Source organism: Phaenicophaeus curvirostris, chromosome 8 (assembly GCF_032191515.1).
Source record: "Phaenicophaeus curvirostris isolate KB17595 chromosome 8, BPBGC_Pcur_1.0, whole genome shotgun sequence".
Lineage (NCBI taxonomy): Eukaryota > Metazoa > Chordata > Aves > Cuculiformes > Cuculidae > Phaenicophaeus > Phaenicophaeus curvirostris.
Genome location: NC_091399.1, coordinates 11,595,039 through 11,615,896, shown reverse-complemented (window position 1 = coordinate 11,615,896; position 20,858 = coordinate 11,595,039). Strand labels below are relative to the sequence as shown.

The 20,858-nt window shown below is 42.0% G+C and overlaps 1 protein-coding gene across 1 annotated transcript in view; it reads left to right on the top strand.

The window, feature by feature from the left end:
- The window catches only part of ATF6 (activating transcription factor 6), an 82,994-nt gene that overhangs the window by 55,298 nt on the left and 6,838 nt on the right, over nucleotides 1-20,858 (top strand). Inside the window, exon 15 of the mRNA XM_069862462.1 lies at nucleotides 7,482-7,566. Within this exon, the coding sequence (XP_069718563.1) occupies nucleotides 7,482-7,566 (85 nt within the window). The remainder of the gene's footprint in view (nucleotides 1-7,481; nucleotides 7,567-20,858) is intronic.

Here is a 20,858-nt window from a genome sequence, read left to right as displayed (position 1 = left end):
TACAGTTTATCGTCAAAAAAAGCACTTGTTTTTTGTCTGCTTCATTTTGAGATCACTAGATGTGGCTGGATAGTTAATAGGTAAGCTTTTAAGCTGTCAGGACATGTGCACTACCGAAACTAGTGCTATTAAAGCAAAATTGTACCCCTGGCAGCACTGGGAAGCAGCTAGCACTTCAATGGGGGCTGGGAGGCTCTTCAGCCTGTGTTGGCAGCGGTTGTGATGCAGTCCTAGAATCACAGCATGAAGATTAAGGCTGGAAAAGATTGAAGCCCTGGGAGACTACTTAGTCATTAACAGAGATGAAAAAATGCTCAGCAACAGCGTTTATTTACTGTAGCTGCCTGGACGGAGTACCCTTTGGCATCCTGAGGTGCCTGGCTCTGCCCCCTCTGCTCTGGCAGTCGTCTTAGTTAGTTGCAATATTCTAGCACATAGCTGGTCTCCAAGGCAATTATAGAGATCAAATCTCATCAAGACAAATTTTGAGAACCTGTAAAGTAACAAATGTCACTTGTTTTCAAAAAGATTATCCCTAGTTCACCAGAGGTGGGTCTCTTAATAAAGAGCGGATCTCATTTTGACATCTTGATGAAGTCTTTACGAGAAGTGAGATAGGGCCTGTCTTGCAGGTGTGGAGTCATGGCTGCCACATGAATCACATCTGTACTTCACAGGGTACTTTGTGGGAAGGGTCAGAGTGGTGGCTTGCCCTTCAGTAGGATGGCAAACTGTTTGCATAAGTAGGCGTGCTAAATACACTAACAAAACACATTTAAGTCAAGTTACATTTATTATTTTCTAGTAAGTAATGCTTTTGCCCAAGACACTAGAAAAGGCTTTTGAAAAATATCCATACATAAGCATAGCAGCTAAGAAGCTAAGTGAAATCTAGGGGATTTAACAGGTAAGTAATCTCAGGAATAGGAGGAAAGACCACTCAAGCTGAGAGTGCAGAGACTTGGAGGTTTTGGAAATAGTTTCTTTGTGTCTCGGATGTCCCTCAAATGCATGCACATCTCCTCTCAGCTTTCCCTATAGCACTGGTAATATTTTCCTCCATTATGGGCATGCTGCAAGGATTAATTCCTTCCTGTTTCTTTTAAATACACAGAAATGGAGGAGGAGCTCCACAGATTGCCTATAGCAGGGGGGCATACTGCTTCCCAGGGAGGCCTCCTGTTGCTGAGTGCGGTGTTCCTGATGGGACGTGCATTGCAAAAGCCAAAACAAACAATATTGCCAATTGTAGTAATTTAAAAGCTAAGAGTCCGACTTATGAGATGACGATAACTTTTTCTGTAAAAAAATTAAAAATCAAACAGACCCTTGACTACTGTGTTTTCTGTCTGTTTAATGAAACTAAATGGTATGCAGTGATAATGTTTTCTTTATGTCCTTTAACTATGAGAGTTAGAAACAATTATTTCATTTTTTTTAAATGAAAGTGAAGATGCCCAGGACTTTTCATGCATCTGAGTAGTGGGGACTTTGAAAAATAAACCACAGGTCATGAGACTCAGGCTGATGCTGCAGGACCAGCCAGTTTTGGAATATTCTAGCACAATGGAATAGTATTTCCATTGCCAGTTGACTTTGGGGGTTAGAGATACATGAGGCTCCAAAGCTGAATCCATTTAGAGCCCTGACAATACTGGTCTTATATTCAGAAGCAGATCAGCAGGCACTGAATTAACCAGCAGAGTAAAATGTTTCAGTGAGGAAATTAATCCTATAGCACCTCACCTGATTTCTAAGTGTTTAAACCTCAGGTAATTATACTCTAATAATATAGTGTCCTGAATGTTTTGTGGTGGCAAAGGTTTTTAATAAATGTAATTATTAATCAGAAGTTTAACAAGTAACAGCTTCAGAATGAACCCTCAGGAAAAAAATGTGGTTCTGTATCCCAGCTTATTAAATTAAGGTAATGCATTTGTATCTATATCTGTATTTAACTGTCTGTTCATCTCATCTGGTTTCAAGATCACTTTACTGTAGAGATGATCAAAAGCAAAATGGCAATGCTGAAGCCAGGGTCTCATTTGAAATATTCTTTCCAGGATGATATTTTTCCAGTCATTCTGCCAGCGGTCGCAGGTCTTTATCATCTATTTAAATTGTCATCTCATCTAGATGCAAATCTTGGCCCAAACGAAGTGTAAAAACCAACTTCTTTACTTTTATTTGTTGTATATTAAACATTGTCTGATTGCAGGGCTTTGAATGCCCAAATTATGCGACAATGTTTCTTTACTTGTATTTGTTGTGTCTCGAACATTCTGTGGCTCCTGGTTAACAGTGAGAGGGGGAACTTCAGGACCGCATGCTCCTGAAGAACTGCCGTTGGAGGAATTGCTGCCAGACGGACCACATGTTCCTGAAGAACTACTGTTCCCCGCTGGAGTGATGACTGTTTTTCTTTTTCCCTGCTACTTCTTTCTCTGTTATCTTATTGTGCTTTCTTTTTTCTGGGCACTATGACGTACCAAATTGAATACGAGTTGTGTTGTAGTTTGTTTAGTGACCTCAGCTGTTTTCAAGGTATCAGATTGTGATCTGAACAGGTTGGGATCTGTTTTAGAAACTTTGAGAAGTTGTGACTTGGAGTACACCAGAGTATGTTTTGTGATTTTGGCTGTGACCAAAATAAATTTTGCATTTGAATTTGCTCTAGGAGAATTGCCGGTCTCAAATTTGCCACGCAGGTATCCAAAGAACCCTTTCCACAGAATCACCAGGTTGGAAAAGACCCACAGGATCATCAAGTCCGACCATTCCTATCAACCACTAAACCATGCCCCTCAACACATCATCCCCCCGTCTTGTAAATACATCCAGGGATAGTGACTCAACCATCTCCCTGGGCAGCCTGTTCCAGTGCCCAATGACCCTTTCCGTGAAAAAATTCTTTCTGATATCTAGTCTGAACCTTCTCTGCCATAGCTTGAGGCCATTCCTCCTTATCCTGTCCCCTGTCACTTGGGACAAGAGGCCAGCACCCTCCTCTCCACAACCTCCTTTCAGGTAGTTATAGAGAGCAATGAGGTCTCCCCTCAGCCTCCTCTTCTCCAGGCTAAACAACCCCAGCTCCCTCAGCCATTCCTCATAAGACTTGTTCTCCAGCCCCTTCCCCAGCTTCATTGCTCTTCTCTGGACACTCTCCAGAGCCTCAACGTCCTTCTTGTAGCGAGGGGCCCAGAACTGAACACAGTATACTAAAGCATACTTCAGAATAGTGTAGGGCAGGAGAAAATATTTTATATTTTAGAAATTCATTCAAACAATGTCTCTAAATGTCTACTTTCTTCCTAATCACAACTCTGTGTGTTTATTTATGTTGCATATAAATTATTAGGTATTGCTTTCAAAAAAGAAGTTGTGAAATAGTTGAAGATTCAGGCTTGTGAGCATTGTAGGTGACTAAACCATAGGCAAAATATTTCTGGTACTCTGCAGGATAATTGCTGCCACTTTACCCTCAGTGTAGATTGAGGGTAATTATGAAACTGTGCAAGTTAGGACTCATTGTCAGTGTGACACTCCTTCATATAAAAGATAGTTAGGGAGATGGATAAATTTCCCTAATTCCGGATTATGAAAAATGGCTCTTTGTAGTAGAGGTGGGTAGTATCCAACTTCCAGACAATCTGTGCATCTTGCGCGTTAGCTCCTAGTAGAGGTTTGAACTTACAGCTGACTGGAATTTTATACATCTCTTTTCTCCAAAGTTGGCATTGAAGCACTGACGAGTTGTACAGCAGCTCCAGAGCATGTTTGGATACACAAATGTGAGTGGAAATTGCTTTGCTGTCTCACTATCAACTGTTGGAACAGAAAGCTCTGGGTTCTCCTCACACTGTTCGAACTGCTCCAGTAAACAGAGGAGTAGCGGGTTAATTGATACATGAAGGTTATACTTCTCTCTGTAGTTTTAGGAGACATTTCAGAGTCTGGAAACTAAGGAGGAGTTAATTTTAATGTCTTAGGTGGCAGAGCAGCTTCATTGAAAATGGTTTCCTATGCAATTTCTTTCAAACCCAGTGAGTTGATAGTGTTGGGTTGTGTTTGGAGGGATTGTTAGTAACAATGCATGTATAATAGGTATCAAAATTTTTATTGTATCTGTTTCTGTCTCTGACAGGATTTTGTGTGGCTGAGCAGGATGTGTTTGGCCTGCTATGATTTGTATAAAATAAGTTCACTTTGTTAGGTTAGATTGAATTACAATATTGGCATTTTATATATCTGTTGTTGTCTTACATTCCTTTGATTTTGAGTGAACTGTAGTTGTCATTTAGAAAATAATGCTCCTTTTAGTTCTCTCAGTCAGGGAAAGAAGACTGTCTGGGTGGGATTCATGTAATACAGCTTCAGGTGCTTGGATGTTGGTTGACAGGTCTGAGCTAGATATTCTCATGATTGTCACTGGAGAGCAGCAGGATTCTCTGTAGCTCCTGTCATCTCCCATGCTATCTTAGTGTACAGCAAAATACCTGTTGGAATTGCCCACTTCAGTTGACTGATCCGCTGAAAAATGACATGGTGTTTTTGTTTTAAGCAAGAGTTATGAGGAAGGAGAGCACATAGCTTGTTTCTTCTTTGCCGATCTTGAAACATCATTTACAGAAGTCTAAATTTAGTTGTGATTAAATCTAACTCCTGGTATTGAAGTAAAAAAGGCTTCTACATGAGGCAGAACTAAGAAAGGTGAATTTTACATCTTATATTCAATACAAGGTTTAGAATAAAAGTATACTTTTCCAGCAGCTCAGTTTGGTGGAATCTGAACCTGCCCAGCAGTATTAGCGCATCACTTGGCTTCATTGCAGTCATGGAAATGAAATTTGTTAACTACAGAGTCAGGCCGATCCAAGTCTTTGATTTTAACCATGATGGAGGAGATGCAGAGCTTGTAAAGGCCAGGTATGAGGTGTTTGTGCTGCCTCCGTAATTACATAGGAGTCTCATGAGAAGTTGGTACTTCCAATATCTGTCTTGTGAACTGCAAAAAGGGAATCGTAGGATCATCAAAATGGGTAGAGAAAATCATTTTTGGTGCCTAGCCCAACCATAATTGGAACTTAATTGGAACTGTTGCTCACAGTACATAAGGGCAGCCATGGCTTTGTATAACTGGATCTTAGAAATCTTCAAGGACAGAGATTTCTGTGCCATTCTGCTGACCTGTTCCAGGGTTGCACCACACTCTGGGTGAAAAACTGTTTCTGAAAGTCCAATGTGAACCTCCTGTAGTGCAACAAAGAAGGTGATGATATAGGAGGTATCTGAGGATTTTTCCTTATTTTGTTACTATCCAGAAATGCAGCATTTCTGTCATGACAGTGCCTTTTATTTATATACTCTGAATGTAGTTTTTACATGCAGTAAGGAAAGCAGTCATTATAAGCAAAACTAAGCCAGCATCAATTAATGGATCAATCTTCAGATATGTTAGCAAAAAAATAGCAGGTAATTGTAATGATTCACAGATGATCATCTATGCAGTACTTGTGTTTTGCTAACTAATAATGTTGTGGACTCTCAGTAGCATTGAAAAAGAAAAAAAGCCAGGGTGATCATTTTTTAAGTGATTTTAAAAATAATTATCAAGTCATGACAAGGACATTGTAACAAAATGTGGTTTTAACGAACATCTTATCTTTGGCCTGTTGCCTTTCAAGCACTGAATTTCAAGAACTTTTTTTTCTCTAAAGTTCGTTGTCTTACTGAGTGTTATCTTAATCCCAGTGGTTCAAAAATGAAAGGGGAATTACATACATGTAGTCTGAGAATTATACCAGAGTGGTTTTATAAGGTTGGTACCAGAATGTTTTTAATTACAGTCATTGTTGAAGTAATGGTTTCTTCTCATGGTCAGTCATTTGTTTTTGAAGGGACTTTTTGGTGAGGAAAAAGTGATATTTCTGCAATGTATCTACGAAATATCTTGGTATTTAAGACCTGACATTGTAACTCAGTCCCCTGAATCTTAGGCATAACAATGTACTGTTTTGATATATGTGGAAAATACAGTTACCCTGACATTAAGATGTTTAGAACAGTGTCCAAAGGAAGTCTAATTCAGTCTGCCAAAAAGATACCCTTAGGCAAAATCATGAGGTGTTTGTGTGCCTGTTCTGACTGTTAAACCAGGGAGCCAAAAAGTTGCATGTCAAGCTTCCTAGTGCTGGATTTGTAAAATATCCTCAGATTATGTGAGCATTGAACTTGTTTCTGCTTTTTAACCATGTAAGACAGATGACTGGATCTTGCAATGTGAAAGGTGAACATTCAGATCTGATTTTAGGACAGCTGCAAAAACTCCTTAATGAATTGGTCACCACATGTTTGACGTGGTGGCACCTGCTGGCTTTAGTTCTTCCCAAAGACACTAGGAATGGATTTGTGATTGAGAGAAGGGTGAGCATATAAATATAAACTGAGGCTAGGAATAAACCTTTCCACTCATTCTTTGGAGCCTGTAAAAGATAGTTACTGTTTGCTTTTGTTTCTCCTGGCGCCTGAGTTAGAAACATAAGCTCAATCGTCAATTGTATAAACCTGATCTTTTGCACCTAATTATTAAGAGACAGCAAATGTGACGATGCTCACTATATACTGAGATGGTACAGTGAAGCAATCTTCTGTCAGGGAAGCTAAGTTTTGAAAGGTATGGGATGCTTAGCTCAGCCTTAGTGGTCTTACTTTGGTCCATCAAGATCAGCATGGTCCATCAGTATGGGAGATGCCTGGACTGGCACTTTATATTCTGTTATTTCTGTTGATAAGGAAAGAACTGTAATTTCTCAGGCTGCAAGTTGAGAAATCTGAGTTCAGCTACAGCAAAAAAAAAAAAACTGAAGAAAGGCTGCACTTTTCCTTGCAGGTCAGGTCTATATCCAGAGCATCTCCTGTAGATGCATCTTCCCCTGCTAAAACTCAGGATAGTTAGTTGGAACACTGCTGTGTTATGGCAGCACCCAGCCACCTCACAGCGAAAATAAACTACTCACAGCTTTGCCATCAAATCTCCCTGGTAGGTTTTGTTGTAGAGCTCATATTTCATACTCCATCACAACCCTGACTGATAGAGTTCTACTGCACAAGGCATGTGGTGTAGAACTTGACATAGATATAGCAAGATAGCAGACAGCACTGCAAGCAGAGGCTCCAGTTCAGCAAAGCCCTTAACCATGTTTAAAAATTATTGAGGTCAACTTAAATTACCTTAATCATATACATAAGTACTCTGTTGAACGAGGGCCTACTAGTACTTTCCATCTCTTTACACATGATCAAGGTTTTTTCATATTCTGCTGCATGCAAGAGATTTCTTCTGCATTACACAATGTGAGCAATTGCTGTGACTTTTGGAAGACTCCCTCAACAATTTGAATTTACTAAAACTCCATAAATAGTTTTATGTGGAATACCTGTAAAACAGGGTAGATTTAACGCAACTTTTTCCCTATTTCTAGGACCACCTGTTATTGCCAGCCACCACACATAACAAGACCAGAAGACCAAAGATGTCAATAGTGTTGCCGGCTGTAAACATCAATGGTAAGTCCAGAAAATGAAAGAGAATGACAAGAGAATAATTTCAAAGAGATGTGCTTGACTTGCATGTGGAAACCAAACTTAGGTCAAATGTCTGTTATTATAGCTTTGAAAAAGAAATCCAGCTGTAGTTGCCAGGTTCCCCACTGGAGCTTGGATTCTGGCAAATCACCAGCACTTGGCCACTGAGAGTGTAACGAGAGGCTGTGCGACTTGGCCAGCTGTTCTGCAGTATTTTGTTCTAGCTCCTTCAAGGACTCAGGGGTGTTGCCACCCAATCCTGGTTATTTATACACCCCTGATTAAGAGTTACTTGAATGTGATCTAGCTGCTCTAGCTTGGTTGCTACAAAGATCCCATTGAGTGTGGAGACTGTCCTCATCTTATTTCAGTTCCTCCTGCGACTGCTTAGCAGGGCAAATTCTTTGGCCTTGCTGGTTTTTTAGTATGCTGACTGCCTTCAGTTGGCTTCCTCAGCTGTTTACCACTTTGTTATAAAACACAGTGTGAGTGGGACCTTCATGGTCAGGATTAATAATAATCATGTTACAGTGCTGCAGGACAGCAGAGAAAACAACTTTGTTCTAAGGGCATGGGCTTATTAGTGAATAGAAATTTTCCTGACCTCCATTTTAGCTGCACATGAGAAACAGGACATGAACTGTATAAATATATTGTTAATGATATGGTGAGGAACTGCCAAGCTGGGATGTGTTTGGAGCACAGGGGCATTGTCACAGTCATCAAATACATAGTGAACCCTGTAACAGTATAAACTTTATTTTCTGAATATATCTGTACTGTAATGCCTTTTTAAGGCTCACATATTTTACAGTACAAATGAATCATAAACCCATTTTTTTCTTAAGTTCAGGCATCCCAAAACCAGTATCTGACAATGTGAATTTCCGTAAACTAAGAAAAAAGAAAATGAGTTCAGACTTTCAAAATTTTGATAGTTATACTTTCTCACACAGTACACTAAGTTGACTGTGGTAATCTATAACCGGCTGTCTTAGGGGAATTTTCATTAGATATATCAGAATTAGTTCTGCCATTTATCTGTCTGAAACTCCATTTTCATGTCCATTACAAAAATCCTTTTCTGGCTGAGCTGAATGCAAATGGGCACTTTATCACTTGGAGAACAAACTGTGTTTGTAAATTACAAAGTATTTCTTCTTAACATGTTACAGAGTCTTGTTTCATTTGAAGTAACTTTTCAGTTGTTGGAGTAAATATAGTTTGGAAAATACACATCGGAAGCCAGTTACAAATCTTATCCTTCATTAATAATGAAGCATTGTGAAATTAGAGTTGCTTGAGTTCTATGGGATTTTTCTTCAGGACGTCAGCATAATCCAGGAAATAAAAAAAATATCCAGGGGTTTAGGCAGAAATGTTGAAACAGATGAGATTCAAGGATAGCATTAAGTAAACAGTGGCATCAAATACTGCTTCCTCTGTGACACTCATACAGGTGTTAGGAAAAAAACTACAAGATACACAAGAGCTAGTAGGTAACTTTACTTGATTTTTTAATTTGATAATTAGTAGGTTTCCTGGAGGAAACGATTACCTAAAAAGTTCTGACTGGAGAAGAATCCATTTTTGTCCTTTGAGAACATTGCTTCTCCACTCTCTTATGCCTCTGCAGCGACTGAGCACATCCTGAACAAGCATCTGGAAGTTAGCTGAAAACAAAGCTTTCCTCCCAGCTGTATGCTCTTCTTTTAATTCTTCATCCACCTGCAGAAAACTGGCTGCTAGAATAGGCGAGGTCTTCCTGGGAGGAGTTGGCAAAAGCTTCAGTGGGAGACCTTGTCCCCTCCTGCCTTTTCTCGTGCCTCAGCCATTTATCTGTGTAAGAAGGGAAACATTTTTCGCTGCCGCTTACTTGCCTGTCCTTTTTTGCTGCTGCAGCCCTGGCAGGGAAAAAGAAGAAGAGTGCGAGTGAAGTAGCCTTTGCTTAGAAGCTTTTTTGGAACTTCTTCACGTGCTTTCTTCTGCAGGATCTTTATTTGACTGCGTACTAAAGTTTACCCATGACACTGTTTCCAAACATGAAACAGCATGCAGTTCAGTTGAGAACCATTTGAACTGCTTGGATAGTCTTCACAGCATGACTGTCATCCTTTTCTGAATGTACTTTGATTGCCTGAGTGCCTTCTGAGCTCTGCTACCGACTCTGTCTTTAGCTGGCTTGAACCATTCCCACTACCAGCTGCCAGGTCAGAGAACAGGTATGGACAAAGTTTAGGAATTAAAAGAAGTTCAGTCACTGTCCTACATGACTATGCATGGAATTTAATGATATGGTTCTGCAAGATTGGTCTGACAGTTTTCAACAATATACACAGCAGAAACAAATGTACAGTTTGGAGACTTTTTCTTGGAGAGAAGACTTGGGTTAAGTCTGGCCAGTGGCAGTGCTCAAACTTTGCAGCTAATGGCAAATCTCTACAGAAAATTTTGTAGAAGATGCGCACATGTATGTGCACATGGAAGTTTAAGAGAACAAAAGTGTGCAACGTGATAACAGTGCCTTAATCTTCTCAAGATGAAAGCTTGATAAAAAACCAGTTGTGGGATGCTGGAAGGAAGTAAAAATGGCCATTAGTCTGTGGCTTTCTCCTGTGTGCTCCTTCTCCTGGTCAGCCTGAATTGCCCATGCCCCTCTGTGAGCATGAGGATAAGCCAGCAAAGTCCCCATTGAGGGCTTCTGTGCAAGTATGTAGAAATATATTTAATTATTAAAGTATGTTAAATATTTTTGTGGGTTTTTTTTTAAAAACATAGTGATTTGTTACATGTTAGTACATGTTAGCACATGTTAATCCCTCTCACCCCTCTCCTCTCTTCTGCCCTACACTGTTCTAAGTCTCTTTCCAAGCTTGCTGGGCCACCCCCGAATTTAAAGCTACTGCTTGCTGCCAACTCCTCCATTTGTGTCCTTCCTGGATGTGCTTACAACCCTTTACCATTTACCCATTTCCCTACTGGATCTGCTGTCCTTCAGGACAGCTTTTCCCTTGACCCTTGCAGCTAGCCGTGTCCATATTTAAACCTGCTTCCACCCAGTGACAAAGCCCCACCATTTGTAGACACAAGTAGTAATCACAGAAAATCTGATGAGACCTAAGGGCCTTAGGATTGCTAAGGCTGGCGGGAAACATACAGAATTTGCTAGTCCTAGTCCCACTGTACATGGTTTTGGGGGCACCATTGGTTTGGCTTTATTGAGAAGTTATTCCAAGAAATATCTTGCAGTTTCTCATGGGAATGAGAGCTAACTGCAATTTACAGTTAAATTCCGGCTTTTGTTTTTAATTGAGTCATGTTTTGTTAGCTATTATTTTAGAAATCTAACTATGCACTTGAGACCAGTTAAGTCTCCAGGAGATTTCATTCCTAAATTTGCTTTTATTTTAATTCAGTCTTGTTGGCTCATTACACCAATTCCAAATTGACATATCGGTGATGCTTTTCTTGAAGTTTAAATGAAAACATCTGCCATTAGCCTTGTATTTACTTAACTGCTGTAAAAAATGCAGTGGGTTATAACACTGATCTGTAGATCAAAATAATCTATAGAGTGCAGCATAGCCAGTCTTCCTACCCCAAAGTGCAAGCCTTTTGTCTCTGCAGGATGCCTGCAACACAGCACACAGCACCAGTAGTCCTGTCCTTGCAGCACACACAAGTGAGAACATATGTACAATCATTCAGTGTAGGAGACAGCATTCAGCATTTAGGCCAAGAAGCCACTTTCATTAATGTATTTCTCCCTAGGATTAGATTAGGTACTCTCACAGCTTATACTTTCCCTTGGTAGGAGCAGCTGTAAACGACTGTGTGGATGTGTACTCACCGTGAGTACTGATGGTCTTAGTAGCAGTACAAAGACCAGAAAGGCCTTTTTTCCTCTTAGGATCCCTGTGCAAAACAGTTCCTCATACATGAAAGTCCTTCCATCACTTGCTCTCTCTAAACTGACATTTGCTACCTGCACTGTCAGCCAAACAAAAGTGAGAGACCTGATGGGAAAGCCGCTGGTGAGATCTGAGGCTCATTTTCTGGGAACTGGCAGCCATGTCAAAGTTAGTTTTGAATTTTGCACAAATATTCTGGGTAGGTCTTTAGTATAATGTCACACAACAGGACCTGTCTTCAGTCTGCCTTTGAGAGAGTCATTTGTGTGCCTGACTGTCTATAATTTGCATGTTCCTCGTTCTTAGGGAGTCCTGTTCTCTTAAAAAGCACAACAGCAGAATAGTGTCTTACAAGCAGAAATTTACTGTGAACAGGATGGCGTGTTTTGTAAAGTCTTTGTGCTCTGTTGTCTTGGCCAGCTCCTGATCGCTGTTGCTTCCCTCAGCCTGCCTTCCTAGCGTCCATCATCGTACTGATACAACAGACTTCAAAAGTGTTCTGAAATGACATACATTCTAATGGTCAATAACAAATCTAGTGGTAAGGCTTTTTTATCAAAACTGGAGGAATTTCTGCCATCAAGCTGCATAATTATTTGCATGCAGCTACAACAAATGTTCCTTCAACTGACAGCCGTGTGCAAAAGCTACTCAGAGATGTCCAAGGCTGGTAGGAAACTCTGTGAAATCCATAAGGCAACCAGAACCCACACAGGCTGAGAAGGAAAATAAAAACAAAAGGTCTTTGAGAAGTGACAATGTTCTTTAAGTTCCCGTATCTTGGGGTTGAATAAATAAAGTGTCCAACTTCCTCTCCTTTCAAGGTCAAGCAAACAAAAGATACCCTTTCCGTCTTTTGGAGCAAGAAGCAGAACTCCTAGTCAGCCAGTGAGGAAGGTCTAAAACAAAACCAGTTAGGGCAGTTGACTTCCCTGAAGATTGCTGCTTAATATTGAGGTAGCCTTCTCTCTCACTTTGAATAGCTTCAGACCAGTTTCCAGGAGACTAATGGCCCCAGCTATCTCTCTGTTCTTCTCTTCATGTTAGAACCCAAGTCCTAGTCCCTGTGGCTCCCTCTCACAGCTGCTATCCATGACCTCCATGCTGAGAAGCTCATGCCCCTTGAGTAAGCACAGAGGACTCCTCTTGGCTACAGAAGCATTATCTGTAGAGGTACTTCTCTTACTGCTTCTGCTTTTATCTCTGGGTTTAGCAGATACTGCTGAGAACTTGGAACAGTCTTGCAAGCTATACAGTATGAGTACGAGTCTATGTAGGATTTACAGCTGATCTGTGAGATGCAAGAAAGGTGACTCCTAGGGTTTCTCCAGAAGGTGATTAAGAATCCTTTAAAGCATTAAGACCTCTAAACCAGGATGTAGGAAAGTATGTCTGAGAATGTCCCTATACTGTAAGTCTACAAACTGTTTTGAAAATGCCATCTTTCTGCTTCTTGAGCTGCCAGTTGAGGACTGAAAGTAGTTTGAGGAAGCCTGACCAGGGAAAAATCCGAGCTATGATAAGCTGCACTAGTTAGATCTCACCACAACAGCTGATTGCTGAGCCTGGACTGAGAAACAGGGAGAGCCTGATGTGTCCTGTGTGCAGTCATAGACAAAGCAGCATATCATGTTACTGTGGTTCTGCTGTAGCTGGGGTGGTTTGCTAATACCACAGATGTACTTCAGCTCTTATGCTCATGTAAAGCTATCCTGTAGAGGTCAGGATTAAAATCACGGCAGAAAGTATTTTATCAAGGAGTTTTAATGACAGGTTTTCGTCATATTGTAAGATGCATCTGTTCTCACTCCTGTTCTCTTTTCAAAGTGATGTAAGAGTGGAATTTATCAAGACAGGACACCCCCCTCATGTTTTCCTGCATGGAAAGCATGGAGGACTAGGGAGACCGTACAGTCCCTATTGGACGCAGAAGGAACAACAGTGACAGGGGATGAGGAAAAGGCTGAGGTACTTAATGCCTTCTTTGCCTCAGTCTTTAATTGTAAAGAAAGTTGTTCCATCTGTGTACAAACCCAGGAGCTAGAGGAGCAAAATGAGGCTCCCATGATCCAAGAGGAGGTGGTCAGAGCCTTGCTAGCCCGACTAGACACCCACAAGTCTATGGGGCCGGATGGGATTCATCCAAGGGTATTGAAGGAGCTGGCGGATGTGCTGGCCAAACCCCTTTCCATCATCTTCTAACAGTCCTGGAAGACTGGAGAAGTTCCACCAGACTGGAGGCTGGCTGATGTTGTGCCCATCTACAAGAAGGGTCACAGGGAGGATCCAGGGAACTACAGGCCTGTCAGTCTGACCTCAGTGCCAGGGAAAGTCATGGAACAGGATCTTGAGTGCTATCATGAAGCACATGCAAGAGAACCGGGTGATCAGGCCCAGTCAACATGGGTTCACAAAAGGCAGGTCTTGCCAAACTAACCTGATCGCCTTCTATTATAAAGTGACTCGGCTACTGGACGAGGGAAAGGCTGTGGATGTATCTTCCTGGCCTTCAGCAAAGCCTTTGACACAGTTTCTCACAGCATTCTGCTTCAGAAACTGTCAGCCTCTGGCCTGGACAGGCGCACACTCTCCTGGGTGGAAAACTGGTTGGATGGCTGGGCCCAGAGAGTGGTGGTTAAACAGAGTTAACTCCAGCTGGAGGCCAGTCACAAGTGGGGTTCCCCAGGGCTCAGTGCTGGGTCCAGCCCTGTTCAATGTCTTTATCAATGACCTGGATGAAGGCATTGAGTGCACCCTTAGCAAGTTTGCGGACGACACTAAGCTGGGTGGAAATGTTGATCTGCTGGAGGGTAGGGAGGCTCTGCAAAGGGATCTGAACAGGCTGGACCACTGGGCAGAGTCCAATGGCATGAGGTTTAACAAGGCCAAATGACGGCTCCTGCACTTGGGGCACAACAACCCTGTGCAGTGCTACAGACTAGGAGAAGTCTGGCTAGAAAGCTGCCTGGAGGAGAGGGACCTGAGGGTGTTGGTTGGCAGGGACTGAACATGACCCAGCAGTGTGCCCAGGTGGCCAAGAAGGCCAATGGCATCTTGGCTTGTATCAGAAATGGTGTGACCAGCAGGTCCAGGGAGGTTATTCTCCCTCTGTACTCGGCACTGGTGAGACCGCTCCCTGAATGCTGTGTTCATTTCTGGGCCCCTCACCACAAGAAGGATGTTGAGGCTCTGGAGCGAGTCCAGAGAAGAGCAACGAAGCTGGTGAAAGGGCTGGAGAACAGGCCTTATGAGGAGCAGCTGAGAGAGCTGGGGTTGTTTAGCCTGGAGAAGAGGAGGCTGAGGGGAGACCTCATTGCTCTCTATAACTCCCTGAAAAGAGGTTGTAGAGAGGGCGGTGCTGGCCTCTTCTCCCAAGTGACCGCGGACAGGACAAGAGGGAATGGCCTCAAGCTGCGCCAGGGGACATTTAGGCTGGACATTAAGAAAAAATTCTTCACAGAAAGGGTCATTGGGCACTGGAACAGGCTGCCGAGGGAGGTGGTTGATTCACCTTCCCTGGAGGTGTTTAAGGCACGGGTGGACGAGGTGCTAAGGGGCATGGTTTAGTGTTTGATAGGAATGGTTGGACTCGATGATCCGGTGGGTCTCTTCCAACCTGGTTATTCTATGATTCTATGATTCTATGTCTTTGAACATCAGAACTGATCATTGCCTAGATTTGACTTCTATTTAAAGACTACAGATTTTGTTGTCTTTGAGAGTTTGCTCTTCCCAACCATTTTTTGTTAGTATGTGTTGTCTTTGACAGGAAGGAGAAGATTAAATTATTCAAAAAAGTATGAAAGAAATCAGTCAAGAATCTGTGCATGAAAGTAATAGAATCTGTGTCACTTGAGTTCATGTTTATTTAGTTAGACAGGAAGCGATCAAGAAATGAAATCATAAAGACTTACTCCCCAGTGACTTTTCATAACAGGCTGTTTACCTAAATTGCTATTTAGTAGCCTATTTTTATGTATTCAATGAAACAGGAAAGTGATTTCAGAGGATCTTCTGTGCCTTTTTGCCCCTTCATTAACCCAAAAAGACAATCTCTTGGGTTTTGTGTAATAGGGCAGGCCAAACCCCAGTGTGGCTGGTTTTCCCTGGATAGCCTGGACCAATGCTACAGATAGCATTTTCTTGGGAACAAGCTGTTTGTGAAGAGGGAAGAGAATGAGTCATAAATTAATTGGAGTCTGTATTTTGTATTTCCAGCCCCAGTGTCAAGTTATTACACCAGTTTGGATTTTCCATATAAAAAATACACTTCTGTAAAATCCGCAAAGTAGAAGAAAAAAATAAACCCATGACATTAGCTGCCAGTATGGAGGGCGGTACAGAGTTGCAAAAGGAGCCAATATCAATTTAGACCTGAATGAGTATGCGTCTCACTGCAGAGACTGTGTCTTCTAGATGTTCTTTAACTCTGAATGCTGATACTGCTGTGTGGGTAAGTTCTCCCACCAAGGCTTCACAGAGAGCACTGTGCTAAGAGCTGTGCTGCAAAGCAAAGAGAAAATTTGCATCCCAGTCTGTGAGATTACAATTGCCATCTCATCTACGTAGAACTGTGTTTGTGTAGCACATTGTAATTCTAGCCTCGAGCCCAGCTGATCTGCCTTAATGCATTTTCAGATCTTGTAAATTCACAGTTACATAATCCCTCCTAGTGTTAAATTATAGATGGCAAACAGTTTTATGTTTATGTGATACACAGGCCAACTCTGATTACTGGTAGCTCTTTAGTTCACAGTGATCTGAAACATAATGAGCTAGCCCTGTAAAAACATAAAAAATGCAACAGAGCTAGTAGAGGAGGTTCATATTTCTGTCTTGAGGACATCACTGGAGTAAACCTAGAGACTAGTAAAAACACAGTAGCCCAAGACAGTCTCTTACAGTGTTTGGATTGCAGTCTCTAAGGAGACTGTCACCATTTGGGGCAGGAGGCATTTGCCTTCTACTCATATCCCAGGTCTAGTCCTCCATGAAGCACCTTTCCTCACCCTCTTCATACATTACACCTTACCTCAAGCACTTCCTGATATGCTTCCTGGGTACTCTCCAGGCTTGGTCCTTTGTAGCAGGGTTACTGTAGGAAAGCATCAGAAAACTGCATCCTGAACATCTGAAGAACACTTTTGGTCATCTACCACTCTGTCGTAAGTCATCTGCCTCCATCCTGTCTTATTCTGTAGTAGCCCCAGACGAAGAGACTATGGGATATCCTTATACAGCACAAATGCCTTCTGGGGGAAGGCGGGTGTAGTGATGACTGCAAGCCTGAGCCTCACCGTGAGAAAGGAGACACCTCTATTTCAGAGTGGGACTCATACATTAAAGCTGTAAATCTCCCATTGTTGTTGCTGGGAGATGACAATCTTTCTAAGCGACATCTCACTTTATTAGGCTGCTGTGCTCAAACAGACACTCTGTAGGATGTTTGATTTTTTTTTTAAATTTGACTAGGAAATGCATTGAATCAGAGAAGCTCACATGGAGAAAAGTGCTCACCCCACACAGACAGAAGCTTCATAAAACTGGTGCTAAAAATGCTCTTCTACAAGCAAAAGCTGATCACAGTATCCAAATAAATGAGGTAATTTTATGTATTCAATGAGGCAGGTGGAAAATTCAGCTCACTCTTTGGATACCATCCAACCTATAAAGATATTTCAACTGTAAGTGAATACAGGCTCTGACCAGCCATCACTCTTACATTAGTGAGACGCTTTAGCACCAGGATGCAAATTATATTGAGTGATAGAGAAGGTTCATGTCAATGAAAAAGTAATACTACCTCTGGGAAAAAAATGAAATCAAATAGTTAAATTCATTTGATCAGTCACTGCCTACAAATTGAAATGGTGAAGTACATACTATAGTTAAAAGCAAACGGCTAAGTAGTAGTAGAGTAGGAGAACATGTTAAAAAAACCCAAAAAACAATAGGATAAAATGCTGGCAAATGGTGTGACAATTAGTATTTTTAAAGTATTAAAGATTAAAAGCTCAATGCAAAAGTCTTTGAAAGGATCCTAAAAAATCCAGCGGGCTTAAGTTACACGTTAAAGGAGATGCACAGAAGTAAAAAGATACCTTTTAAACAATAGACAGTGCAGCCAAATGAGGGACTAGAAGAAAAGAGCATGATTTCTGGCAGACTAAATGTCAAACGATAAGAAGTCAAGCCAGGAAAAGATATTGAGGAACAGCATGCCTGAGGCATAAAAAAATTAATAAAAACATTTTTTTGGAGGAAGCCTGCCATGGAATCTCTAGTGCCTGTAGAAGGCCAAGGTGTAAAAGAGCACTTAATGTTGAAGTCAGCACTGTTGAAGGAGACAGCATAAAGTTCTTGTGCTAGTATTAACCACTGAAGCTATATGATGAACATCTGGAGAATGGCAAGTGACAAATGAGGCAAACTTTTTTAAAATAGCCTGAGGAACTGTAAAAAAATCAAGTCTCGCTTTTGCACAAGTTGGCTGAATCTGTGGGAGTTAAGCATACCCGAGGACAGTGGTGGGTTGGAAGAGCTAGCACAGCTTCTGCGGAGTAATGTCCCACCATAGTGCTTCATCAGAGCCTCAGAGGGATAGTGAGTGGTGATCTCTTCAGAACAAGAGCATACCTGACTTTTCAAAAAACTTGGAAAAAGGTGGTTCTTTAGAGACTGCTAAAAAAAGGCAAACTTTTGTGAGGCAAGAGGGAAGGCTTACTGTGGGTTGGTATCTCTCCAAAAGGCATAAATAAAAGGTGGAAAACAGATGGTCACATTTTGCAACGAAGGGGATGTTACCAGTAGATTCACACATAGGTGGGGACATGCCCATGCATCTCCAGGTACAGGCTGGAAGATCTTGGGAGGGAGTGAAACTCTGTTCAGCAAGTGAAACTTGGTGTGAAAAGAAACCACAGAAGAGTGTGTGTGGGCAAAACGTTCCTGACCAAAGACTCAGTGGCAGGTTCTAGCTGAGCAGTTAGTGCTTAGAGGAGCTACTGCACATCTTTCCCTGAAAGTGTTGGCTTCGCCAAGGAAGAAGAGCACTATAATTTATTAAAGAGGAATTAGGAAACAAAACATGAAGCATCTTTACAGCCCTGCTGAATCCCCATCTTAAATGTACCATACATTTTTGTCCATAGGTATTTACAGATGTATAAAACAACAAAGAAGCAGGGGAAAAAAGCAACAGAGTGGAGCAGTAAGTTTAACAGCTTCCCTGCAACAGCAACTATTCAATTTGACATTGATGGTCAAGGGAATGATTACAACAGAACTTGAAGAACCATGAATGGTGTAGATAAGGTAGCTAGGAAGCAGTTATTCACTATTTCACATATCACCAAAAGTGCATAATTGCCCTGACTTTTGCTTCTGTCACTGGTCACTGTTAGTGACAGAAGTGCAGGTAGGAAGGGACTGTGCTGCCAGGACTTCTCTCTCCTGCCTATGCAGAACAGCTGACCTTAGGCAGGTACCATGGCTAGAAGAGCAGAGCAAGCCAGCATGCCAGCACAGCAGGAAAAGGAGGAGCTTGCTGGTGTTTAAAACCAAATGTTGCTTTAGGCCAGAAAGCTTCTCTGGCTCTAACAGCATCTGTAGGATGCAAGACTCATGGTAGGGACTGAAGGGACTGTGTCTATGCCTCCTGGTCCCTCCCTGCTGCAGTCAGAGGGAGGAGCAGTCCTCTGTGTGCTATCCTGGGGCAAGCTCTCCAGCCCATGTTCTTCAAAGAAGAGTCTACTGGAATGCCTTTCTAGGCTGTACGCAGGAGAGTTCCTGTGTATAGTTATTGGCCTTGTAAGTGGTTGTCAGGATTTGCAGGCTGTGTGGAGAGTTCATTTGTCCTTTTTGTGCCTCCCAAGCAGGTCTGTGATGGCTTCCCTTAGACAGTTGCTCTCTCTTTAGCCTCTGTCATTCACTCCCAAGCGAGCCTTCTGTGCAGCAAAATTTCTTTGTTCTTTGTCATTATCTTGCTTTCATTTTTTCCCTTGTCATTAGCATTGGCACAGCTGATTAGGTTTTAAATATGACCATCCTGCAGCAATGACACCCTGCCAACAACACAGATATGTACAGCCAGTGCTGTCAAAAATGTTTCAGTATTTCCAAGAAATACTCTACCTGAGGGAGCTCTAAATGATGTGCCTCTGAAAGTTAGTTCTGGTGATTCTGATCTTCCCTTCTTGAGATAGCTATCGACACACTCCAAAACAAAAGCAATCACAGGAGATCCACTCCAGGCTTGCTCCTCTGTAGCTCATACTCTTTCTCTTAGAGCAAAGTGACTGCAGTATAGAACCATAGAATCATTAAAGTTGGAAAAGACCTCTAAGATCATCAAGGTCAACCATCAGCCCAACACCACCATGAAAGAACGTTGGAAGGGGAAGTGGGAGATCAGGTGGGAAATGTTCCCTAGAAAAAAAGCTAATTTTTCTTCCCTCCTCCTGAGTCTAGTCTGGACCAGGTGCTGAAAAGTGCCATCTGGCACAGATCTGCTGCTGTCTGTGTTGCTTGCAGGCACTGGTCTTTTCCAGAAATCACATGGTAGTGTAAGCACATTGTGCTTCTCATCCACACCAGTGCTGGTCTCACCCATGTCTCCATTATTTACCTAGGAGGCTGCATAGAGCTTGTTTCCTCCAGTTTTCTTGCTTACCCCTCATGCCTGCATATGTTCCTCTAGGACAGACTGTGGCACCAATGCTCAGACAACTTAGGAAGGGACCCTGTTTCTTTGCTGTCAGCTCATGGCTCATCAAAGTGAGTTTGGTTTTGTGGTTCTAGTGTTTATGACCATGGCTCCTGCCTTGAGAGGTACTAGGAGACCTCGAGAACTAAAATGCCCAGGATCTCACTTTACCTGTGTCAGGGACTGAGAACAGTGGAGTCCACAGAGGTGAGACTGTTGCAACTGGTTTGTTTGGAAATAGTTCCAAGCAGGAAGTTCCTTTTAAGAAGAGAAATTATTTGTGGCACAATGTAACTTTCTGCCTTGCCTCAAACACTCCTGTCTAACAAGGGAATATGTAAACGTTTTAGGAATTTTGTGGAGTTGTTGCTCTGAATGTATTTTTAGTCTTTGTAGCTATTGCAGTAACACTGCTTCATTTATATACTTATTTGGTAGTGTATACCAACCCCTCAGATGGAAACATTGTCCAGATGTGCTGGGTAGGACAGTCGGGGCTGCTCAGTGCAGATGAGATGGAAGATTGCAGAAATGACAGTGTGGAGAAACCCCCTTGAATTATGTCAGGGGACAGCTGTAGCCCTTCAACAGTGCAGCCCCAGCCCCGTGTGCAGCTGGTGCCCTCATCTTCTTCTGAAGCTTACACTCTTCTGAACTCC